Source organism: Bufo bufo, chromosome 4 (genome assembly GCF_905171765.1).
Source record: "Bufo bufo chromosome 4, aBufBuf1.1, whole genome shotgun sequence".
Classification (NCBI taxonomy): Eukaryota; Metazoa; Chordata; class Amphibia; order Anura; family Bufonidae; genus Bufo; species Bufo bufo.
The window spans coordinates 449,132,249-449,158,713 of record NC_053392.1 but is presented as its reverse complement, the minus strand read 5'-3'; the positions used below and the strand labels follow the sequence as shown (position 1 = coordinate 449,158,713).

Sequence of the window (26,465 nt, the reverse complement as noted above, 5' to 3'; positions counted from 1 at the left end):
TATTACAAAGCGCATTTCTTTGTAAGCAGTAGATGCAATGACATTGAGACTGCGCCGCTCCCTGTGGTTGTGTCCCTCAGATGCCGCGTTCATGACTGATCGTGGCATCTGACATTAATATTAAAGTGTAAAATGAAAAATAAATAAAATCATACTTCATTCATTTGATGGTGAAAAGCCAGCCGCGGCAATCATGATTGAAGATCCAGAGTGAAATGTTGCATGGCCCGTGATGATGACAGCACGTCATACATCACCACGCACAGGATTTCGAGCAGGATATTCAATAAAGATGGCATCTTTTTCACTGATAAGTATGTTTTTATATAAATGCCTGCTGAAGTGCTCCCCTAGCTGTGCTTCCCGTAGTGCTCTTAAAGGAGTATTTCCATCTTATGCACATTCTGTGCATGTTTAATACCAGCTTCGGGACTACATTGTAAGATCCATGGTAGCAGTTGCTGTTGAGGCATTCTGACAAACACTTACAAGTGTTGTGCTTTAATGTACAACCTTGCCAAGTGAGTGCAATAGCAATAAGCATATATTTATTTGTTCTTCTGGGTCTATAAAGTTCTGCATATGCAGCACACTTACCTTACCTTTTTCTTCTATATAGGCTTTTATTTCCATCTTAGGTATTCAGGGCATATCCATAAGATAAGTGTCAAGCAAGCACCCACTGTGCCCCCAAATAATATAAATATTTACCTCTTCATGTCCAAGGAATTGGTACAGTAGAAAGAATTTTTGCATCAACTATCTGTGCACATGACATCTGTACAGTGAGAGATTGTATGTGTAGAGCCATTTATCTTCGTATCTAGTCTAATTACATTAATATTATAGGAAAAGTGACTTGTACATATTAGATTTGAAATATTGTTTGTCTTACAATATGAATGATAAATTTAGATTCCTTTTCTTTCTTTTTTTTTTTTTTTTAGGAAAAAGAAAATATAGGAGTCAGTCAGCCTATACACATTCTTCCTTAAACCACATACATGTTCTTTCAAGTCCCTCTGGACCAAACATGGGTAAATGTCATCCTACCTGTACAGATGATTATAAAGATGTCAAAAGATTATCTTCTAGCCATCACTGCTTAACAAATTCTTCTCGCTTCCATTACCCTCCCACTGCTGTTTCTCCTGCATCGATAGCGAGGAGTAGTTGTGAACAACCAAGAGAGTTTCATCAGTCTGGGCAAACATCATCTACCAACTCTACATTGAGTCTTCTGTTTGGAAAGAAAGGATTTTCAAGTGCATTAGTTTTGTCTGGCCTTTCTGCTGCTGATGGAGATAATACAGCTGATACACTATCCTCGAGTAGTGTTAATATAGTAGTGTGCTCAGATTCTAAAGTGGCAAATCAATCTACAGAGGTAAGTTAAAAGCTTCAAAAAAATTTTCACTTTGGAAATCAATTTTATCACTCTTCAACTAACCTGTATTCTAGTTTCATCCTTTCTACATAACAAGTAAATTTTATGCACAGAGACCCACAGAGATGGACTGAGAACTTAAAGGGAGTCTGTCACCTACATAACATGTTTTAAACTGATGATATAGCTCTGTGGGAGGCAGATCCATAACACTGATGGTACCCATGTTTCGTTTTTCAGAGCCTCCAAAGTACATAAAATGAAGTTTTAAAAATATGCAAATTACCTATCGCAAGTGCCCAGGGGTGGAGAGTGTGCTGCAAGTGCCCAGTGCTCACCGCCTTACTTGCTCCTGACTCCTCCCCTCTGTATCGTCCGGCCAGCCTTGTAGCACACTCTCCGCCCTTGGGCACTTGCGATAGGTAATTTGCATATTTTTAAAACTTCATTTTAGGTACTTTGGAGGCTCTAAAAAACTAAACCAGGGTACCATCAGTGTTATGGATCTGCCTCCCACAGAGCTATATCATCAGTTTAAAACATGTTATGTAGGTGACAGACTCCCTTTAAAATTTCCCTGGAAAAAAACTAAAAGTGGCCAAATTTTGTAGGCGAGTACAATTTGAAAGAAGGCGAAGCAACACAAGAAAGTAGGGGAAATATAAGTAGGCAGGATAACAGAAGTGGACGGGGCCAGCAGTACCGTAGTGCAACACAAAATACTGCCCCAGCAGAATCACATACACAATACAGCACAAAATACTGCTGTCCCTGCTGCAGTACTATACTGTATCACGTCGTAAAGGCATTGAATTCAGGAGGGCAAACTGTAGCCGCCGGCCAGAAACATAAGTACCTGATGCCCCTAGCATTAATTATTGCTGATAGCATCTGATCGTTATGTACCTAGCAAGGATGAGAAGGGCTCAGGTGTCCCACTGAGCATCGGCCCACTGGGAAATTTCCCTGTAGGGTCTATGGCCAGTCCGCCCCTGGAGACCCACCAGGAAAGCTTGAATGTCTTCCATTCTTATTATGCCAATTCCATCATGTTTCTTTTATGACTTTTTCCAGATTCGGTTGACATTTTGATTCCAGTTTTACACAATCATTACTTCATTTTATGAAAATGCTTAAAGGGGGTGTGCAGTGCAAAGAGATTGATGACTTATTCTCAGGATAGGCGGAGATCTGACTCCTGCCACCCCTCACCAATCAGTTGTTTGAAGAAGTAGTGGCGCTTGTGTGAGTGCTGCTTCCACTTCAAAATTACCTATGTGCTGTCTCATTTGCAGCAGCTACGCATTGTAATTACAACTGTTAGTCCTATTGGCATGAATCGGAGGAACAGATGTAATTACCTTGTACTGCTTCTGCAAGTGAAATGGCATGCAGTAGGAGACACTACCTCTTCAAAAAGCTGAATGGCAGGGGTGCCAGGAGTCAGTCCCCCATGGATCTGATATTGATGACCTACCATGAAGATAGGTTATCAATCTCTTTGCCCTGCACAACCCCTTCCCTACCTCTGCTGTACATGTATGGCAGAAGTGGCTGAATACTCATTTTCACAACTTTAAAATCTTTACTGTTATGCTAACCATGATCTATGTATTCTGTAATTCAAAAAATGCTATGTATGGATAAGAGTTAAGCTGACAGCCTTGGTAACAGTTACAGAGTCCTGGGTTGTCCCATGTTCCCCTAGCTAAAGTAGTAGGAAGTTCCTAGCAAGACAAGCTAGAGTGAATACCCATTTAGGTGTGCTGCTACCAAATAGGCCTAAAAGAGATACCCCAGGGAACACTAGCCCTAAGAGGATTTGGGATTGATGTTCGTTTGTTGAAAGGCCACAGCACAGCCAATCAACAAGCTTTTAAGCTGTGGGCACTTGGAAGTCATCACAGTCATGCCTAGTATTGGCATGGCTGTGATTGGCAGGCACAGCACTTGACCCTGCATGCATAAATGCAGGATAACATGTTGCCCCGCCATTCTGCTCTAACTAGTGTAGGGACAGGACACTGCTGCAGTGATGGACAGTGTTTGCTTTTAATGTGGCTGTGAATTCTGTGGGTGACATATAGGCATTTTTTGTGGGTGCAATACACCTCCTTTGCACCATTGACACAGAAATACAATACTTAATCTGGCTGTTAATTTGGTGACCTATAGCCATTTTGCCGGCAAAAAACACCTCCTTTGCACCCGTTACACTGTAATAGTATAGTTAATCAGTCTGTTATTTCTGTCGGTGACATAAACCCATTTTTCTGGGGCTGTGGGGATTTGCTCTGGTAGTTTGGACTAGCGGATGCGGTATAGAGAATCAAACAGCGGTGTTAATTCACACATTGGTGTATAACAAAATGCAGATAAGTTGTATCACAAAACGCAGGCGGCTTGGTGTTTGTTCACACACAAGGAAAGTCCATAAACAATAAAAGTCACCTTTTCTCCTGGGTGTTAATTCACACCCTGTTAGCAGTTCAGCCTCGTCAAGTCCATAGGCAGCCTGTTCGCCTTTAGAGGGGCCTGAGTCCTACAGCCCAGCTCAAACCTCAAATCCCAGCACAGCCCTCAGTTCACTGCACACAGACTCCTGAGCTCCACTGTCAGAGGGAGGTAAATCCACACATCTAGCAGTGCTGGCTGGTTTTTATGCCTGGCAAAACCCGGCCTGGAACATGGGGAGTAGTCACCCACCCAGCACTATGACTACTCCCAGTAAGAGCCGTCACAGATCAGCTATGACAGCCATGCTAACTCTCAAGGTGTCAATTAGCAATAGCTGCTGCTGACACATAAAATACCGGCTCTTACTTCATCGAGGCCAGGAACCTCGGTGACACATACCTTCCATCCACGATGACTCCAGGTACCTTCTTACATACCCCACCTTTGTTCAACCCTGAGGGGGTGAACACCTGCCATACAGTATACCCGGGACAGAGCATCCGCGTTTCCCTGCAACCGGACTTCCCTGTGTTGCACGGAGAACTTAAAGTTCTGTAAGGACAGGAACCACCTGGTGGCTCAGGCATTTCTCTCTTTGACCTGGCTCATCCACTTGAGGGGCGAGTGGTCAGTCAGAACTTTCTCCCCAACAAATAGTAGCGGAGAGACTCGAGGGCCCACTTAATAGCCTGACACTCTCTCTCCACTATACTATACCTGGTTTCGGCTGGGGTGAGCTTGCGGCTTAAAAAGACAACGGGATGCTCCTCCCGTTGACTTACTAATAGAGTGCAGCACCGAGGCCTACTTCAGAGGCATCTGTCTGTACCACAAACTCCCTATTGAAGTCGGGCATCATCAAAACCGGTGACCCGCACAGGGCCGACTTTAAAGTGGAAAAAGCCTCTTCCGCCCGCTCATCCCAGCGAACCATCACTGATTTTCGGCCCTTCAAGAGCTCTGTCAAGGGCGCGGCAATCGTGGCAAAGTGGGGAACAAATCTCATGCAATAGCCTATAATTCCTAGGAATGACTTTACTTGTTTAGTGGTGACAGGTCAGGGCCAATTTCTTATCGCCTCTATTTTGTTTACTTGGGGTTTGATCACTCCGCCCGAATGACATACCCCAGGTATTTTGTCTCCTCTAACCCTATCGCGCATATATTGGGGTTATTGGTTAGTCCAGCTTTTCGAAGGGAGTCTACTACAGCCTGCACTTTGGGCAGGTGACTTTCTTAGTCGGTACTGTGAATGACAATATGTCCAGCTAAGCTGATGCGTACCGACAATGTGATCGCAGCACAATGTTCATTAGCCTTTGGAAAGTGAAGGCCGTTTTCTCTTTGGCAGCATTCGTTAAGGGTATCTACCAGTACCCTTTGGTGAGGTCCAAAACAGAAAAATACCGGGCTTGTCCTAACCTCTCAATCAGCTCATCTACCCGGGGCATGGGATACACGTCAAACTTAGATACCTTGTTTAATTTTCTAAAAATCATTACAAAACGGCAACGTCCCGTCCGGTTTGGGTATCAGTACTATAGGGCTGGCCCACTCACTTATAGACTCCTCGATGACATCTAGTTGCAGCATTAGTTGTACTTCCTCAGAGATAGCCTGTCGCCGAGCCTCGGGTACCCGGTATGGTTTCAACCGACAAAAGTTAGCAGCCCTAGTAGCGACTCAGACAAAAAAAAATTATTATATACATTGCCTATCAGATAAAACAGGAAATAAAATCACTGAACACGCGGCGAAAATAGAATTGCTTCAAAAATACTTTAAAAACATATACAATACTTTTTGAATCCAGAGGGAAAACAAACCAGGCTGGTGTAGTGAGCTGCATTTATATTTATATAAGGAGATATATAACGTGAGTTTGACCGCGACGCGTGGTTGATTAAGTGTGGTTGATTAAGTGTGGTTGCGTAAGTGTGTGACTTAAGATTAAGTGACTTTAGATTCAGGGACTTCAGTGGGGGACTGCAATTAGCCAGTTTCTTAGTACTACATTATATTGTATTTTTCGCTTTTGTGGTGTAATCCCCATTTAGTATGTGTTGCACAATTGACAACGAAGTCCAGTGCACATCTTGCATGATGTATGCAGTCCTGGAACAGCCGTTCAAGGGTGTATATCTTTGTTCAAGATGTGAGCAAATTACCCGTTTGGAATCGCTAATCGAGTCTCTAAATGGGCAAGTTGCAACACTGAGAGGCATTGACAATTTGCAAAAGAGTTTGCTTCTCACCGAGCAAGCACTCTTTGGGGTAGATGAGGGGGAGGGTGACAGAGAGGAGGCTGAGGAAAGTGAGGTAGCTAGCTGGGTAACAGTTAGAAAGCGGGGTAGAGTGCCAGAGAGGCTAACCCTGATCTGACACACCCCACCAAGTTTGCATGTTTGGCAGATGAGGGGGATGTCAATCCATGGACGGCACTGCCGCAGCCGGACACTTCCTCTGCCAGTCAGGGGAATGTCAGCTCCGGTAAGCAGGGGACCAGCAGGGCAGGCCAGACAGGTGCTGGTAGTGGGAGACTCAATTATTAGGGGAACAGATAGGGAAATCTGTCACAAAGACCGTGATCGCCGAACAGTGTGCTGTCTTCCTGGCGCTAGAGTTCGACACATCGCGGATCGGGTTGACAGATTACTGGGAGGGGCTGGAGAAGATCCAGCGGTCATGGTCCATATCGGAACCAATGACAAAGTTAGGGGTAGGTGGAGAGTCCTTAAAAATGATTTCAGGGATTTAGGTCAAAAGCTTAGGGCAAGGACCTCAAAGGTAGTATTTTCCGAAATACTGCCTGTACCACGGGCCACACAAGAAAGGCAGCGGGAGATTAGGGAAATTAACAAGTGGCTCAAGAACTGGTGTAGGAAGGAGGGGTTTGGGTTCCTGGAGAACTGGGCTGACTTTTCTATCGGCTACAGGCTCTATCGTAGGGACGGGCTGCACCTCAATGTGGAAGGGGCAGCTGTGTTGGGGAAGAAGATGGCTAGAAGGTTGGAGGAGTGTTTAAACTAGGGACTGGGGAGGGTAATTACGTTACAGGATGGGAAGATAGTGCAGATAGAGACCGGGGGCAAGGTAGTGGGACTGGGGGAGGAATGGAAGGAGGGACAAGAACAGTTCAGAAGGAAATGTGTAGGGTAAAAAATATACATAAACCTCTCAAATGTATGTATACTAATGCCAGAAGCCTGACTAATAAAACTGGTGAACTGGAATTAGTGATGTGTGAGGAGAACTATGACATAGTGGGAATAACTGAGACATGGCTGGATGATAACTGTGACTGGGCAGTTAATGTACAAGGTTACAGTCTGTTTAGAAAGGATCGTCAAAACCGGAGAGGGGGAGGGGTCTGCCTTTATGTAAAGTCCTGTCTAAAGCCCACACTCCGTGAAGATATAAGTGAGGGACATGAACATGTGGAGTCACTGTGGGTAGAGATACATGGAGCTAAAAACAACAATAAATTACTAATAGGAGTTTACTATAAACCACCTAATATACCAGAGTCCACAGAAAATCTACTACTAAATGAGATAGACAAGGCGGCAAATCGTAATGAGGTGGTTATTATGGGGGACTTCAACTACCCAGTTATAGACTGGGAAACTGAAACTTGTATATCTCATAAAGGAAACAGGTTCTTGGCAATAACCAAAGACAATTACCTCTCCCAACTGGTTCAGGACCCGACTAGAGGGATGGCCATACTGGACTTAGTATTAACCAATAGACCTGACAGAACAACAGACGTGCAGGTTGGGGGACACCTGGGAAATAGTGACCATAAAGTAATAACCTGCCAATTATCATTCAAAAGAGCGTTTCTACAGGGAGGAACAAAAATACCAAACTTCAAAAAAGCTAAATTTAGCCAACTAAGAGAGGCCATAGGCCTAACTAAATGGGATAAAGTCCTCACAAATAAAAATACAGCCACAAAATGGGATATCTTTAAAAGCATCCTAAAATCTCATTGTGAGAGGTACATACCGTATGGGAATAAAAGGTTAAGGAACAAAAAGAAACCAATGTGGATAAACAGAACTGTAAAGAAAGCAATAAATGACAAAAAGAAAGCATATAAAACACTAAAACAGGAGGGTAGCATAGAAGCACTGAAAAACTATAAGGAAAAAAATAGAACATGTAAAAAACAAATAAAAGCGGTCAAACTAGAGACCGAGAGATTAATTGCCAAAGAGAATAAAACTAACCCTAAAATGTTCTTCAATTATATAAATGTTAAAAAGTATAAATCTGAAGGTGTCGGCCCTTTAAAGAGTAATGAGGGGGTAGTCGCAGAGAGCGACGAGGAGAAAGCAAAGCTGTTAAATATTTTTTTCTCCAATGTATTCACTGAGGAAAATAAACTGTCAGATGAAATGCTGAATGTTGAAATAAATTCCCCATTAAAAGTGTCCTGTCTGACCCAGGAAGAAGTACAACAGCTACTTAAAAAGATTAAAATAGACAAATCGCCAGGACCGGATGGCATACACCCCCGTATCCTAAGGGAATTAAGTAATGTCACAGCCAGACCCTTATTTCTGATATTTGCAGATTCTATACTGACAGGGAATGTCCCACAGGATTGGCGCAAGGCAAATGTGGTGCCAATATTCAAAAAGGGTCCAAAAACAGAGCCTGGAAACTATAGGCCGGTAAGTTTAACATCTGTTGTGGGTAAACTGTTTGAAGGTTTTCTGAGAGATGCTATGTTAGAGCATCTTAACGGAAATAAGCAAATAGCGCCATATCAGCATGGCTTCGTGAGGGATTGGTCATGTCAAACTAATTTAATCAGTTTCTATGAGGAGGTAAGTTCTAGACTTGACAGCGGCGAATCAATGGATGTCGTGTATCTGGACTTCTCCAAAGCATTTGACACTGTACCACATAAAAGGTTAGTATATAAAATGAGAATGCTCAGACTGGGAGAAAACGTCTGTAAGTGGGTAAGTAACTAGCTCAATGATAGAAAACAGAGGGTGGTTATTAACGGTACATACTCAGATTGGGTCACTGTCACTAGTGGAGTACCTCAGGGGTCAGTATTGGGCCCTATTCTCTTCAATATATTTATTAATGATCTTGTAGAAGGCTTGCATAGTAAAATATCAATTTTCGCAGATGACACTAAACTGTGTAAAGTAATTAACACTGAAGAGGACAGTATACTACTACAGAGGGATCTGGATAGATTGCAGGCTTGGGCAGATAAGTGGCAGATGAGGTTTAACACTGACAAATGTAAAGTTATGCACATGGGAAGGAATAATGCAAGTCACCCGTACATACTAAATGGTAAAACACTCGGTAACACTGACATGGAAAAGGATCTAGGAATTTTAATAAACAGCAAACTAAGCTGCAAAAAACAGTGTCAGGCAGCTGCTGCCAAGGCCAATAAGATAATGGATTGCATCAAAAGGGGCATAGATGCCCGTGATGAGAACATATTCCTACTACTTTACAAATCATTAGTCAGACCACACATGGAGTACTGTGTACAGTTCTGGGCTCCAGTGAACAAGGCAGACATAGCAGAGCTGGAGGGGGTCCAGAGGAGGGCAACTAAAGTAATAACTGGAATGGGGCAACTACAGTACCCTGAAAGATTATCAAAATTAGGGTTATTCACGTTAGAAAAAAGACAACTGAGGGGAGATCTAATTACTATGTATAAATATATCAGGGGTCAGTACAGAGATCTATCCCATCATCTATTTATCCCCAGGACTGTAACTGTGACGAGGGGACATCCTCTGCGTCTGGAGGAAAGAAGGTTTGTACACAAACATAGAAAAGGATTCTTTACTGTAAGAGCAGTGAGACTATGGAACTCTCTGCCTGAGGAGGTGGTGATGGTGAGTACAATAAAGGAATTCAAGAGGGGCCTGGATGTATTTCTGGAGCATAATAATATTACAGGCTATAGCTACTAGAGAGGGGTCGTTGATCCAGGGAGTTATTCTGATTGCCTGATTGGAGTCGGGAACGAATTTTTTATTCCCCTAAAGTGAGGAAAATTGGCTTCTACCTCACAGGGTTTTTTGCCTTCCTCTGGATCAACTTGCAGGATGACAGGCCGAACTGGATGGACAAATGTCTTTTTTCGGCCTTATGTACTATGTTACTATGTTACTATGTAATACTAAGATAAATAAGAATCCGGTACAAATTCAACAGTTTCTGGAGACAATAACTATCTCTACGTTAACATCAGAGCAAAGTGAGAAATTGGAGGCCCCCTTGAATGCCCTGGAAGTGGACAAAATATTATCTAGTATCACGAAAAATAAATCTCCAGGCATAGACGGTATCCCATTTGAAGTCTATGCTCAATATAAAGAAATATTAATCCCGAAACTATTGACAATGTGGGACGATTCGAGAAAGATAGGGAAACTTCCAGATTCATTGAGAGAGGCATTAATTACATTGATTCTAAAACCCGGGAAAGACCCAACCCTTCCGGACTCATATGGTCCCATTTCGCTAATTAACACTGACAATAAAATATTGGCAAAGATTTTGGCAAGTAGACTTAGAAGTGTGGTATCGGGACTGGTACATGAGGATCAGACGGGCTTTATGTCAGGTAAAACCACAACGGATAATGTCATGCGCTATTTTGTGAACACCCAGCTTGAGCCCGATAATAGCGGTGAATGACTGATTGTTACATTGGATGCCTCAAAGGCGTTTGATACTGTAGAATGGCCTTTTTTGATGGCAACATTGAAGAAGATGGGATTCGGAGATAATTTTATATCCTGGGTAAATCTGCTATATACGGAAATTTCTGCAAAAGTGATATTGAACGGGGAATATTATGATAATATACACATCCGTAGGGGGGTTAGACAGGGATGCCCTCTCTCCCCCCTGCTTTTTGCTATAGCCATGGAGCCGTTAGCAGATATGATCAGGCAAGATGCAGCAATTGAAGGTTTCAGGTTTGGTGAACACGAGGAAAAAATTTCCTTATATGCGGATGACATTATACTATTTGTAGGCTCACATAGATCCTTGACAAAGATTTTTCAGGTATTTGATCAATATGGTGAATACTGAAGATCAATTGGTCTGTCAACATGCGTCCCGATTGATCCTCTGAACAGTTTTATTCCAGGAGCACTGGATATTAAGAAGATTAATGAACCAGTTAAATACTTAGGTATTCAAATAACCCCGAATCCCAAGGACTATATTCAATTGAACGTGACCCCAAAGATAAAGGAAATAAAGAAAAAAATAGAGGTATGGAAAAGATTGTACGTCTCGATGGCAGGTCGTATCTCCTTGGTGAAAATGTGCCTGCTACCATCCCTTAACTATGTCCTATGGAATTCACCGATAATAATCCCCAAAAAAATATTTAAAATAATAACTAGCATATTAATGGACCTGATCTGGCGAGGAAAAAACCAAGGATAAAAGCACAAATATTGTGTATCCACGAGAGGGAGGGCGGATTATCAGTTCCAGATGTGGAACTTTATTTTATTTCCGGCCAAATAAAAAACATAATAATGTGGAGTAATACGCAAAGATATAAATCTATGATCGTAGGAATAAATAAGTCTAGAGAAATGTAATATCTTTCAATTAATTGAAGCTGGGATTTTGAGACAACAGAGTAGTAACAAGATACCACTCTTTGAGCTGATGGATATGGTTTGTTGACAGGTGAGGAAACTGTGGAACCAGATGGGACTCCATGCGGACACCATACTCTGGGGTAATATCCATCTTACTGATCTGATGTTGATCGAGCAGACAGTGTGATGGAAACATGGAGTCTACAAACTGGGCCAGATATAGAAGCAAGGCGACATAATAACATATGAAGATCTTAAAAAGGAGAACAAACTGGGTAATTCAGAAGTGGGATTCTTCTACCTACAGTTAAAATGTGCAGTACGAAGGTTGGTAGGAAAAACTACACAAATACAGACCCTTCCGCAGCCGCTGCTTAATATATGTAGATTAACGGCAGGGGGGAAGTTAGTCTCAAAAATATATGAATGTTTGCTATATCAAAAGACTAAGGGAACAGCGACTTCCAGCCTAAAGTATAAATGGAGAGAGGTTATAAATCCCCAGCAAGAAGAGTTTTGGGTAACAGCAATACAGCAAAATAATAAAGTCTTAAATAATTTTTCACATAGGATCACCCAATTTTATATACTAAACCGTCTTTATTATTCCCCTGAGAAACTTATGAAATATTATAAACCTAAAGTATTTAGTTGTTTAAAATGTGGGGAAATAGGGGTGGACGATGTCCATATACTCTGGAAGTGTAGAATGATTCAGGAATTCTGGGGACAGGTTAAGGACAAAATAGAGCAATACCATCAGTTTATAGTACCTAATAAATTTGAGATTTGTGTACTCGGAGTGATGGATAAAACGGACAACCCCCAACATCAAGAAATTGCATCCAAACTCCTCTTTCAGGCAAGGAAATGTATTAGAGAAGAATTCCATTTGGTAAATACTCGAAAGAAAAATAGATTTGCAAAACTATCGAAGATATGGCTAGTGTAAGCCTTTTCTAATATTCCTTGGATGTTTTTGGTTACTTTTTTCTCCGGTGCGCTGGGGCCCCGGGGGGTGGGGAGGGAGAGAATGCAGGGAGGTACTATTATTCTTTTTTTTTTTTTTTTTTTTTAGGCAGCAAATAAAGAAATGTTATACATGGAATTGTAATTTTAAAGTTGTTACGATGTTTTGTATGATGCAAGAAAATATATAATAAAGATTATTTAAAAAAAGAAAAAAAAAAGGTTTTCTCGACTCCTCTCAGGTAATGTTACTTTTTCAATGCCCTGTACCACAATGTTTATACATATAGGCGTATAGTCGCCAGAATAGCACAAAGAAAGCGTACCATAGGGTGGTATGTTCCAGTTAAATAAGACCGGTTGATAGAACTATATAAAGTGGAGGCTCACCTTAAAGAGTTGTGCTATCAATAGGCACAACTCTACTGTAGGTTCATCGAACTTGTGTGTCCACTTGTCGGTTTATGCTGCCATAGTATCCAAAAATTCTGGAGAAGATGCCCAGTCTATCCCAAACGCAATGTAGTAGGGATGTATTAGGATAACGATGTGGCACAAAAACACCGGCCAGGACACTCACATGAAGAATAAGGTTCTTCTGTATTGAGTTTTTCTTTTTTGTCAATAAAACAATGCGTTTCGGGGGTGCTCAAGCCCCCTTCATCAGGTTAAAAAGACTCACGTCTTTTGAACCTGATAAAGGGGGCTTGAGTACCCCCGAAACGCATTGTTTTATTGCCAAAAAAGAAAAACTCAATAAAGAATAAGAACTTTATTCTTCATGTGAGTGTCCTGGACGGTGTTTTTGTACAATGTGACTCACATCTCTTCCATGATGGTGGAAAACATGATGGGAAACTGCCAAATTTTTTGCCATCTTTGTTGTCTTCTTTGATTGCATCCGACAAATGCCCTCTAATCCTAATTTTTAAAGGGCCGGTTGTGCACCCTACATATTGGAGTCGGCAAGTAATCAGGTAGATTACACCATATGTTACAGTTGATATATTGTTTGTACATGTATGTTTGATTGTCTGTACATGAAGTGAAGTCTTTTGATACATGAATAACTGAGCAGCAAGTGCAAATATTATGGCCACATTCATATGTACCTCTGTGTTGTAACCAAGTTTTATTTTTACCAGTACTGTTATCTTTGAAAAAACTGGGAAATAAAATGTTACCCAGTGTCTTTGCCCGTCTCGCTACATATTGAATTCCTATGTCCACTATTCAGCAAAACCTGAGTCAAGTTGAACGACTGACAGATGTTTTTTCATAATTTGACAATTTTGTTATATTGTGGACTGTATGGGGTTGGGAATACCACTGTTTCTATCCTGTGATGTTCCTTTGGGTATCTCCGCATCCCTAATTAAATCAGTCCTATCTCTCTGACCAACCAGTTTTAGGGCTATGTTCATGCTCCAGTCAGGGTAACTGTGTCTTATTAATCTCTGTGCTATGTCAGTGGATTCTTTTTGGTAATCCTGTTCATATGTGCAATTTCACTTTCCTCTGACTAGTTCACCCACAGGTATAATTGTGAATGTATGTGCAGGATGGCACGCTATGCCTTGGAGTATAGTGTTACCTGACATAATTTAGCAATTTTGTATTAGATCCCTTTTCACACACAGTCTGACTTTTTATGGTGGTTCAGGAGTTAATTTGAGAGTGGTTTGTATTTTTTTTTACTGCTATACACACCTACTGGGCGTGTCCCCTCCCACCTTTCTCTACTATATATGAACAAAAAAGCCAAACAGGCCAAGCACTCAAAACACCTAAGTCGCGGGTGTACAGTATACTGTGCTTGAGCACCACCCGCATCTATTATAGTGACCAAGGTACCAGCTCAAAAACTACAAACATCCTACAAAAAAGAAACAAGATCAAAACAGCACCCATAAAATATAATAGAGCTTTATTGTGTATATAAAAAAAAAAAAGTTATTGAAAGTCACATGATGCAAGGACAGGTGGCAGAAAAAGCATCCTCCAGAGATCATATAATTTACAATTGGGGGTGAATATGGAAAGGTGTGTATATATTATAATGTATGGTCTGGACTACACCCACTAGGTTAGTACCCTGTAAACAACATGTAGCTACAAATAGTGGCAGGAATAAATAGTAATATCTGTGTCAGGACCAGAGTATAAAAAACTAATACCAATATTCAAACTCACCCATTTGCAATTGTGGTCAATGGTGGGTGTGACCCCAATGCGCATTTCGGCGTACCTTCGTCTGGGGGTAACATCATCATTGTGAATCATGTCTAATAAACCCACCAGCATCAATCACAAAGAGGCTCCTCTTAATTGTAAAAAGGTATCACCTGAGTATAGGCGGCAACATGAGGGACACACCCCCGGACAACATTTCCAGGCCGAGGGTCACACTCATATGCACGCAGTTACGTGACCTGGGACTGAGCGTAGAGACGCAAGGCCGGAAGGTGTCATGTGGGAGCCATCAGTCATACGCTCCACTCGGCCAGATACCTCATCAAACAAGAAGTACGTAGGAAAGTGTACCTTGGCTCCCACTCTGGTGACCATTTAGTACTACAGTTGGTATAAGACATCAGTTTATATATCTGTACATCATTCCTAATATTGTATATGATTACCATATATAAACAGAACATTCTATCCATATATAGTATATCTATATATACCCAATTATATTCGGACCGTTTAGCTAAATATATGCCCCATATAAAAGTGAAAGAACGTAGTGATAAAAAATACATACGTATATACTACAATGTTATAAAAAAAATGGGCACCAATAGACAAGAGATGAAATCTTGATTAATAAAACAGTGAAGTGATGTACGATGATTGTGTGAAAGTGTAAAAAAAAAAAAGGAAAAAATAAATATATATATATGTGTGTGTGTGTACTGTAAGGGATTGCTCTCTCAAGCAGGGGGGCGGTGACAGACTCTCTTGCAGACCACAGAGTTAAAGTCCAAATGATGCTTTATTTTTTTGACACTCCGGCAATACAGGCAAATCCCAGTTATAGCTCAGTAGGTAAGGTGAAGATCCCGCACCACAAAACATAAACCAACACTGACAGCTTCAGCTGGGGATCCCTCAGGCTAGGGAAAAAACCTGCCCTGGAATGGGCTGGACTGGGTAGGTCCCTCTTCCAAGCCTTCTTTCCCCAGTCCAACAAAATCCAGCCCATAAGCTTAACAAAACTGTCTCAGCAACCTACACATTGCTGAGACCATTTTAACTTTCTGGATTTCATTTACCTCACCCAGTTGAGGAACCTGGGTGGGATATACAACCCCTTCCAGGACTTTACTATACACATTTCTGTTCACCTTACTACATATCCTCCCCCTCTTCTCCAGTGTATCCTGGACAAAGCAGCCTTGAAATTAAAATTTTGCAGGGAGAGAAACCACCTTGTCACTCTTGCGTTTTTCTCCCCGTTTTGTTTCATCAAGTTAAAGGAGCGTGATCTGTTACCAACAGAAATTTTCTACCCAGCAGGTAATATTTAAGTGACTCCAGAGCCCATTTAATGGCTAGACATTCTCGTTCCACTATGGCATAATTTTCTTTCTGACGGGGTCAACTTCCTGCTTAGGTACATCACTGTTGCTCCTCCCCATTTTTCACTTGTGACAGGACCGCTCCCAAGCCAGTCTCAGACATATCAGTCTGGACCAGAAACTCTTTTCCGAAATCCGGGGAAATGAGCACTGGCTGTTGACAGAGGGCGGACTTTAGGCTTTTCTGCCTCTGGGGTCCACTTCACCATTACTGACTTAGGGCCTTTCGTTAAGTCAGTCAATGGTGCTGCCATCGAGGCAAAATTCGGTATGAACCGGCGGTAGTACCCTGTTATGCCAAGGAAGGCCCTGACTTGTTTCATTGTTAAGGGCCTAGGCCAGTTTTGTATCACCTCTACTTTATTGATTTGGGGTTTAACAAGCCCTTTACCAATAATGTAGCCAAGGTATTTTGCTTCCTCTAGACCCACTGCACATTTCTCAGGGTTTATGGTTAGGCCAGCATCACTAATGGAGTCTATCACGGCCTGTTCTTTCCAGAGATGACTTCTCCAATCAGATCACAAAAAAGACCACATCATCAAGGTAAGCAGCAGCATAGTCATGATGTGGCCTCAAGATAGGTCCATCAACCTCTGAAATATAGCATGGGCTCCATGTAGCCCAAACGGCATCACTGTGTACTAGAACAGCCCCTCTGGAGTGGAGAATGCTATCTTTTCTTTTGCATCATCTGATAATGGTATCTGCTAATACCCTTTTGTAAGGTCCAGGATCGTGATGTACCTTGCTTTCCCAAGCCTCTCAATTAGTTCATCTACTCTGGGCATGGGGTACACATTGAATTTTGACACCTCATTTAGCTTCCGGGAATCATTACAAAATCTCCAAGTCCATTGGGATTTTGGGATTAAGACAATAGGGCTTGACCACTCACTGGTAGATTCCTCAATGACCCCTAACTCAAGCATGCGCCTGACCTCAGAGGATACCGCTTTTCTTCGTGCTTCTGGTATCCTGTAGGGCTTTAGATTCACCTTACTGTTGGGCTAAGTTCTCACGTAATATTTTATCAGGTGGGTACGGCCTGGTAGGTGAGAAAACCTTCCTCTATTTTTCTGTAGAAACTACTTTACTTCTTGTTTTTGGGGTGCTGACAGTGCCTCACTAATTTTTACCGGGGGAATTTGTGGTGGATTTTCCTTAATCATGGTCTGTGTGGCCACCAATGACTCCAGATCTTTCCATGGCTTTATCAGATTTACGTGGTAAATTATAGTTTTTTATCACCTTATAATAAACCTCGCCCACTTTTTCGCGTAGGGACCCTGCCACTTCGCCAGAAACTTACTTTCTACAGTGGGAACTAAAATCAGGACCCTGTCCCCGGGATTAAAGTCCCTTACCTTGGCAGACCTGTTATAGATTCTACTTTGAGCCTCCTGAGCTCTTTGCAGATGATCTTTAACTATGGGCATCACGGTCACTATCCGGTCTTGCATGTCAGCCACATGTTCGATGACGCTCTTATAGGGAGTAGCCTCAGTCTCCCAGGTTTTTTAGCTACATCGAGTAAACCCCTTTGGGTGACGGCCATATAGTAACTCAAACAGCGAGAACCCTGTAGAAGCCTGGGGCACCTCCCTAATAGAGAACATAAGGTATGGTAGGAGGCAGTCCTAGTCCCAACCATGCTTTTCTACCACTTTTTTTAACATCTGTTTCAGGGTCTTGTTAAACCTCTCGACCAACCCGTCTGTCTGGGGGTGATACACCGAGGTACGTATCTGGCTGATTTTGAACAACTTGCACAACTCTTTGATGACCTTCGACATAAAGTGGGTACCCTGGTCTGTGAGAATTTCTTTAGGGATCCCAGTGCAGGGGAACATGAAAAATAATTCCCGGGCAATATTTTTGGATACCATGTTTCGTAAGGGTACCGCTTCTGGGTACCGTGTGGCATAGTCCAACACAACCAAGATATACTGGTGTCCCCTAGCCGACTTAACAATGGGACCCACCAATCCATGGCAATTCTTTCAAAAGGTACCTCAATGATGGGAAGAAGCACCAAGGGACTCCGGAAATGTGAGGTCGGGGCACTTATTTGGCAGGTGGGGCAGGACTCGCAGTATAATTCTACTTCCTTGCACACTCCAGGCCAGAAAAATCTTTGTAGTACCCTCTCCTGTGTTTTTGCTAACACCCAAATGACCCCCAAGTACGTGGTTATGTGTGAGATCTAGTACAATACGTCCATAGGGTTTTGGCACCAGAAGCTGCTCCACAATTTCATTGTTGCATTTGTTAACTCGATGCAGCAGGTTTCCATTCATGGCAAAATGCGGAAATTTCTGGTCAGCTTCTGGTACCTGTGGTACACCATCTATCACGGTAACATTTCCGTGAGCATTCATGAGAGTGGGGTCTCTCAATTGCTCTGTACCAAAGTTACCCCGGGACACCCCTAAGTCCAACACATTTTACCCAGTTGGGGAAGCTTCATTTTCCCCAGCTAACACCTGCAATGGAAAAGCATTATCAGGTACGTCACATAACCCCACATTTTCACTAGTGTTGGTCGAGCACCAAAGTGCTCGGGTGCTTGTGTGCTCGAGTAGAACACCTCGGGATGCTCGGGTGCTTTACAGAGCACCCGAGCACAATGGAAGTCAATGGGAGAACCAGAGCATTAAACCAGGCACTCCCTGCTCAGGAAGAGGTCAGAAATTTATGGAAACACCACTGAAATGGTTCTGGAACAGCATGGGGAGGATGTCTGGATGCATCTTGGACTCCCACTGGGAACGATGTTGTCCGAGTAGTACGCCACTTTTAGAGACTGACAATAAATCGATTTTAGAGGAAAAATTGTTAGGAAACATTCTTTCCTGTATATTTACTTGTATATAAAGTGCAAGTGCTGCCAAAAATTACAAGGAAGAGGCACTCCAATACAACCTGTATATCACATAAATGAGGGCCTCATTCACATTGTGGTACAATTGTTCAGGTAGTGGGACTCCTACACTCATAAAGCCTATGCACTAAGTGAAAGGGCTGCCAAAAATTATATACAAGCAACCGGCACTACAATACACCCTTTATGACACATAAAGGAGGGCATCCTACACACCCTTGAAAAATTATGATTGATGGCCTGCTGGTGACCCTCAAAAACTATTGGAGTAAGGGCCTGCTGATCTGACCATCTAAAACATTAGGGGCAAGGGCCTGCTGCTGATGTGACCATCTAAAACATTAGGGGTGAGGGTCTGCTGCTGAGCTGACCCTCTAAAACAATAGGGGTGAGTGCCTGCTGCTAATCTGACCTTCCAAAACATTAGGGGCGAGGGCCTGCTGCTTATCTGACCCTCTAAAACATTAGGGGCGAGTGCCTGCTGCTGAGATGACCCTCTAAAACATTAGGGGCGAGGGCCTGCTGGTGAGCCTCAAAAATATTATGAACAAGGTCCCTCTGGTGACCCTCTAAAATGTTATGGACGAGGGCCTGCTGGTGACCCTCAAAAACATTATGGACGAAGGGCCTTCTGGTGACCCTCAAAAACATTATGGGCGAAGGCCTGCTGGTGACCCTCCAGGGCCGGCGCCACCAGTAAGGCGAACTAGGCAGTCGCCAAGGGCGCCATTTAGCAGGGGGCGCCCGTTGCGGTTAAAAAAAAAAAAAAAAAAGTTGCTTATAATATAAGTTCGGGCGGCCATCCGGCCGGTGGCGCCCCTCATGCTGCGCTGCGCCGCCTGAGCGGCTGAGGCTGAGCGCTTTGCCGCTCTAAAGAATCTCCGTCCGCCGGCGCCGCTCAGTGCTGACTGCTGTCGTCTGACTGAGTGACTAACTGCGTCTGCTGCTGTGCTAGCTTACCTGGCTGGCTGCTGGGCTGCTGAGGGTGGAGCGGAGGCGGAGCTCTGCCGCCCTCCCTGAATGATCTTGATCTGGACTGAACCCCCTGACCCCTCCCACCCTTGAGCACGTCACGTGACGCAGAGAGAGGGGTGGAGCGAAGGAGGAAGAGAAGGCCGCACACTGAGCAGCAGCCGAGCAGCCAGCCAGCCACGGCCACGGTCCAGCAGTCCCACCACCAGCAATTTAGCTCCCCCGACCCCCAGTGCGGCAGCAGCAGCGGCGGCAGTGCCTAAATTGCCTTCTCCTAGTTCTGAGACAAAACAGAAGTGGGCTCCAGATGACCATCCTACCTGGATTGGAGTGCATGACAGGTGCAGCTGCTTTCTTCTTCCCCAGGACGGACCCCAGGGCGACATTGGTGAATGGTGTACTTACTATCTACCGTGTGTTTGTCTCCAGGACCAGTCCCCAGAGCCAGACCAAGAGCCAGACTGCAGCCAGAGACCAGCTTATCTTATTGTCCTGGACTGATAAGTAGTCAGTAGACAATGCAATATGTTTATTATTTACTGTATTTTTTGCCTTATAAGACGCAGTTTTTTCCCCCAAAAGTGGGGGGGAATTGGCCGTGCGTCTTATAAAGCGGATTGCGGATACTTCGCTGACCGCTATGCTGCACAGCACGGCCAGCGAAGTATCAGTGTGAAGGGAGGAGGCGGGGACACTCATGGCGGGGCCCGGTGCAGTGACTCTAATACACCAGGCACCGCAGCTGTTAAGTACATTCAATCCGAATGGGTCCGCAATTACTGTACTGTACTTACTGTAGTACCTTATGTATAGCATTAAGATGGCGCTGACCGTCAGCTCCCTCGGTCATGCGCCGTCTTAATGCTATACATAAGGTACTACAGTACGTACAGTACAGTAATTGCGGACCCATTCGGATTGAATGTACTTAACAGCTGCGGCGGGGCCTGGTGTATTAGAGTAGAATCACTGCACCGGGCCCCACCATGAGTGTCTCCGCCTCCTCCCTCCAAACTGATGCATCTGATGGGGGATCTGTAGATGACACTTATGGGGATCTGTGGATGACATAAGTGTCATCCACAGATCCCCCCGTAACAGTGCGTCATCCACAGATCCCCCCGTAACAGTGCGTCATCCACAGATCCCCCCATAACAGTGCGTCATCCACAGATCCCCCCATAACAGTGCGTCATCCACAGATCCCCCCATAACAGTGCATCATCCACAGATCCCCCCCATAACAGTGCATCATCCACAGATATGGGCAGATCATCTGATAGGGGGGGGGGGCGGCAATTTTTATCTTGCCTAGAGCGGCAAAAATCCTTGCACCGGCCCTGTGACCCTCTAAAACATTATGGGTGAGGGCCTGCTGCTGACCTTACCCTCTAAAACATTAGTAGCGAGGGCAGCCTAATAAGCATGTTGATATGATGGAGGAGGCGGAAGAGGAGGACGAGAAAAGGGAGATTGAACCATATACCCATTTTAGTGGTGGAAGGGGTGCATAGGAATACAGTGTATTAAATACACCATAAAAGCCACATTTAAAGTGCCTTTATGTTCAGCCGCTTTCCTCTGGTGGAGTAGAGAAGTCAGGGGCAATTCAGGCCTTGTTCATTTTTATAAGAGTCAACCGGTCAGCATTTTCAGTTGACAGGCGGATGGGCTTATCAGTTATTATGCCCCCAGCAGCACTAAAATCATGCTCTGACAAAATGCTGGCAGAGGTGCAGGCCATCACCTTCAAGACATAGAGCGCCAGTTCGTGCCACGTGTCCAGCTTGGACACCCAATAGTTGTAAGGCACAGAGGGAACACTGAGGACTGTGACACGGTCTGCTACATACTCCTTTACCATCTTCCAAAATTTTTCCCTTCTTGTAACACTAGGCTCACAGGGTGAGGGTGCTGGCGGGGTTTCATAAAACTGCCCCAGGACTTGGAGAGTGTTGCCCTGCCTCTGTTGGACCTGCTGTGTGCTCCCCTCATCGCCCCTCCTCGGTTGGCCAAGGTACTACGTACTGTGCAGCCAGCGTTGTCAGCTGGAAATTGTTAGAGCAATTTTTCCACAGGGACCTTCTGGTATTGCACCATTTTGCTTGTCCTCTTCACCACAGGAATGAGAGAAGTTCTCTTTGTAGCAGGGGTCAACAAGGGTGAACAACCAGTAATCGGTGTTGGCCAAAATGCGTACAACACGAGTATCACGGGAAAGGCAGCCTAACTTAAAGTCAGCCATGTGTGCCAGAGTCCCAACAGACAAGACTTTGCTTTCCTCATCAGGAAGATGACTCGCAATCTCTTCATCCTCTTCTTCTACCCATCCACGCTGAACAGATGGAATAAAATTTTCATGGGTACTACCCTCTGTAGCGGAGGCAACCGTCTACTGCTCCTCCTCCTCATCATCCAATTTGCACTGAGAAGACGAACTGAGGGTGGTCTGGCTATCACCCTGTGTACTGTCTTCCCCCATTTCCACCTATTCCACATGCAAAGCGTCCACCTTAGTTGCGAGCAGCGAGCGTTTGAGTAGACACAGAAGTGGATAATAGCGTTATTGCCGCTCACCATTTATGTTGATTCCTCAAAGTTGTGTAAAACTTCACAGAGGTCAGACATCAATGCCCACTCGTCGCTTGTGAAGAGCGGAAGCTGACTGGAAAGGCGACTACCATGTTGCAGCTAGTATTCCCACAAAGCCTGGCCAACATATGGAACGTCGAGTTCCAGTGCGTGCTCACGTCGCACAACAGTCGATGAGCTGGCAGTTGCAGTGCTGCTGCAGCGTTGCCAGACCGGCGGAAGCTGTCGATGACTTGCGGAAATAGGCACACACGCAGCGCACCTTCACCAGTAGCTCAAGCAAATTGGGGTAGGTTTTAAGAAACAGTTGAACCACTAGGTTGAACACGTGGCCTAGGCATGGTATGTGTGTGAGCTTGCCGAGCTCCAAAGCCACCACTAAGTTACGGCCATTATCAGACACAACCATGCCTGGTTCTAGGTTGAGTGACGAGAGCCACAGCTCAGTCTGGTCCCTTATCCCCTGCCATAGCTCTGCAGCGGTGTGCTGTTTGTCACCTAAGCAGATCAGTTTAAGCATGGCCTGTTGCCGCTTCCTCACTGCAGAGCTACACTGCTTCCAGATACCGACTGATTTCTGACTGGTGCTGCAAGATGATCATTCAGAGGTGGAAGTGGAGGAGGAGGAGGAGAGGGGGGGGTTGCAGCCACTAATGTAGGTGGTGGCGGAAACCCTGATGGAAGTAAGGCCCGCAATCCTTGGCGTCGGTAGCACCTGTGCCATCACAGGGTACGACTCGCTCCCGGCCTCCACAACGTTCACCCAGTGTGCCGTAAGGGAAATGTAGCGTCCCTGGCCAAAAGCACTTGTCAATGTGTCAGTCGTTAAGTGGACCTTCCCAAGAACTGCATTGGTCAGGGCACGGGTGATGTTATGGACACATGCTGGTGTAAGGCTGGGACTGCACACCGTTAAATATATTGGCGGCTGGGGATAGAGTAGCACGGGACAGCCACTGTCATCAGGCTGCGGAAAGCCTCAGTGTCCACAAGCCTAAATGGCAACATTTCCAGGGCCAGCAATTTGGAAAGGTGTGCATTTAGTGCTATGGGCAGTGGGTAGGTGGCTGGGTATTTCCGCTTTCATTCAAAGGCCTGGGGTATAGACATCTGTATGCTGCGCTGGACCACAGAAATGGATGTGCTAGCTGATGGTGCTTACGAAGGTCTAGGTGCATGGCGGGAGGCATCTGGACCTGTGTCTTGGACAGGGGATTGGCCAGCACGTAACACAGGGGAAGAGGAGGTAGTGGTGTGACCCGCAGACACTGATTGTGGACCCAAGCGGGAGGCCCATCTATTAGGGTGCTTTGATGCCATTTAGTGGATCATGCTGGTAGTGGTGAGGTTGCTAGTGTTCACGCCCCTGCTCATTTTGGTATGGCACAAGTTGCAAATGACAATTCTTTTATCGTCCACACTTTCCTCACAAAAGCACCAGATTGCGGAACACCTACCCTTTGGCAAGGGAGATTGCCACAAGGGGTGCTCTGGAGAACAGTTGTGGGCCTGTTTGGTGTGGCCCGCATTCTCCCTTTTGCCACCCCACTGCCTCTTCCAGCCTGTTGCGGTGCTGCGGATCCATCCCCCTCTGTACTGCTGTCCTCGCTCGGGCTTGCCACCTTCCCAGGTTGGGTCAGTGACTTCATCGTCCAGCACCTCCTCTTCCACTTCCTCACTCTGGTTATCCTCCTGACTTGTTGACCTAACAACAACCTCAGTTATTGAAAACTGTGTCTCATCTTCATCATGAACCTCTTGAGACACTAATTGCAGTTGACTTATTGGCAACTGTGTCTCATCATCATCATCAACCTCGTGAAACACTAATTGCAGCTCCCCCCCATCATCTTCTTGTGACTGTGGATGCTCAAGAATTTGGGAATCAGGGCACAATATCTCCTCATGTCCCTCTTCAAGCGGGCTTGTCGAGAGGCCAAAATCAAGGAATGGAAAGAACTCCTCGGAATATCCGAGTGTGGAATCACTTGTTTGCCAAGACTCTCCATGGTGGGAGGAAGGGGTATTAGGGTGAGGATTCTGTTGACGAGACTCTTGGCTACTAAGACTGGACTTTGTGGAAGACAGGGTGGTGCTTAACTGACTGGAAGCAATATCTGCTGCAATCCAACCGACCACCTGGTCGCACTGGTCTGACTTCGAGAGTGGTGTCCTGCGCCACCCTGCAAACTGGGACATGAAGCTAGGTATCGTCGATGAGTGGGTTTTTTATGCTCTTGCAGCAGGCACAGTTTCACCAGTTTCGCCACGGCCTCAGCATGCACCATCAGCAGCGCGGCCACTTCCCCATCCCTTACTTTTCGCCTTGCGCATATTAAATGTTATATATGCTTGCAAGTATGTCACACGTACAGTAGCGCAGGTTTTGTAAGTGTATGCGCAAATAAAGTACACAGAATATCACAGATATTTTTAGGATGTGCACACGTTAAACAAGAGATGTAGCACAGATAATGTTGCTGTCCGCAGCGTCTATGAAAAAAGTATACAGAATGTCACAGATAATTTTAGGATGCGCAAACGTTATACAGGAGGTATAGCGCAAGTAATGTCGCTGTCACCAGCGGCTTATAAAAATTTACACTGAATGAATGTCACTGATATTTAGGATGTGCAAACGTTATACAGAAGGTATAGCGTAAGTAATGTCGCTGGCAGCGGCTTATAAAAATTTACACTGAGTGAAGCTGCACTAACAATTGCACTCAATTTAGCGCAGGTTGCACTAATAATATATATTGCAGCCAGATACAATTATAGTCCTTAAAAGGACTTTTGGGTCTCTCTAACAATTCCACGCAATTTAGCGCAGGTTGCGCTAATAATTATATTGATGCCAGATACAATAGTCCTTAAAAGGACTTTTGGGTCTCTAAAAAGTTTTTTCACTAAAATATTAATATTTCATTCCCTACACTATCTGTCTCTTCTTCAGCACAGCTCTCCCTGACTAAGACTGAGCCGAACACGTGTCATCGGGTGCTATATAGCACCCGATGACGCATTTCGGCCAGCCAATCACTGCAATGCCAGTATCCAACATGGCTATGGCATTACAGTGAGTGCCAGTACCTCCGCGCATCTTTATTGGCTGAGTAGCCAGGAAGGTATATGGAAGAAGATAAGCACTAGTTGACTGCCTCAATGAATATTTCTGTTCAGTTTTTACAAAGGAAAATGAAGGAAAAGGACCTCAATTAGAAAGATAGACTAATTAATCTTTACAGAAGAAGAGGTTCTAAGTCAGCTGTCTAAAATTAATTCAAATAAGTCACAGGGGCCTGATGGGATACACCCAAAGCTATTAAAAGAGCTTAGCGGTGAACTAGCAACATGTTTATTTAACCAATCACTGGTGACAGGAGTCGTCCCAAAAGATTGGAAATTAGTAAATGTTGTGCCCATTCACAAGAAAGGTAGTAGGGAGGAATCGGGCACTATAGGCCAGTATAGGCCAGTAAGCCTGACATCAATAGTAGGGAAATTAATGGAAACCATACTTAAGGAGAGGATTGTAGAACATCTAAAATCCCATGGATTGAAAGATGAAAAACAGCATGAGTTTACTTCAGGGAGATCATGTCAAACTAATCTTATTAATTTTTTTTGATTGGGTGACTAAAATAATAGATGGCGGAGGTGCAGTAGACATCGCTTATCTAGACTTTAGTAAGGCTTTTGATACTGTCCCACATAGAAAGCTTATCAATAAATTGCAGTCTTGGCAGGACTTCAATATTGTTAAATGGATTATGCAGTGGCTAAGGACAGACAACAGAGGGTTGTAGTCAATGGAATATATTCAGACCATGGTCTTGTTACCAGTGGGGTACCTCAGGCATCTGTTCTGGGACCCATGTTGTTTAACCACCTCCCGTCCGCCCATGGACTAAAAACGTCCGGGAGGTGGTTCTATATTTCTGAATGGACGTTACTGAACGTCCATTCAGAAACTGCAGCTGCACGCTAATCGTGCA

At 44.3% G+C, this 26,465-nt stretch overlaps 1 protein-coding gene across 1 annotated transcript in view; it reads left to right on the top strand.

Moving 5' to 3' along the window:
• The window catches only part of LOC120999265 (pecanex-like protein 2), a 535,756-nt gene extending 517,875 nt beyond the window's left edge, over positions 1 to 17,881 (top strand). Inside the window, exons 20-21 of the mRNA XM_040430137.1 lie at positions 948 to 1,387; positions 17,708 to 17,881. Of these exons, the coding sequence (XP_040286071.1) occupies positions 948 to 1,387; positions 17,708 to 17,881 (614 nt within the window). The remainder of the gene's footprint in view (positions 1 to 947; positions 1,388 to 17,707) is intronic.
• The last annotated feature ends 8,584 nt before the right edge of the window (positions 17,882 to 26,465 follow it).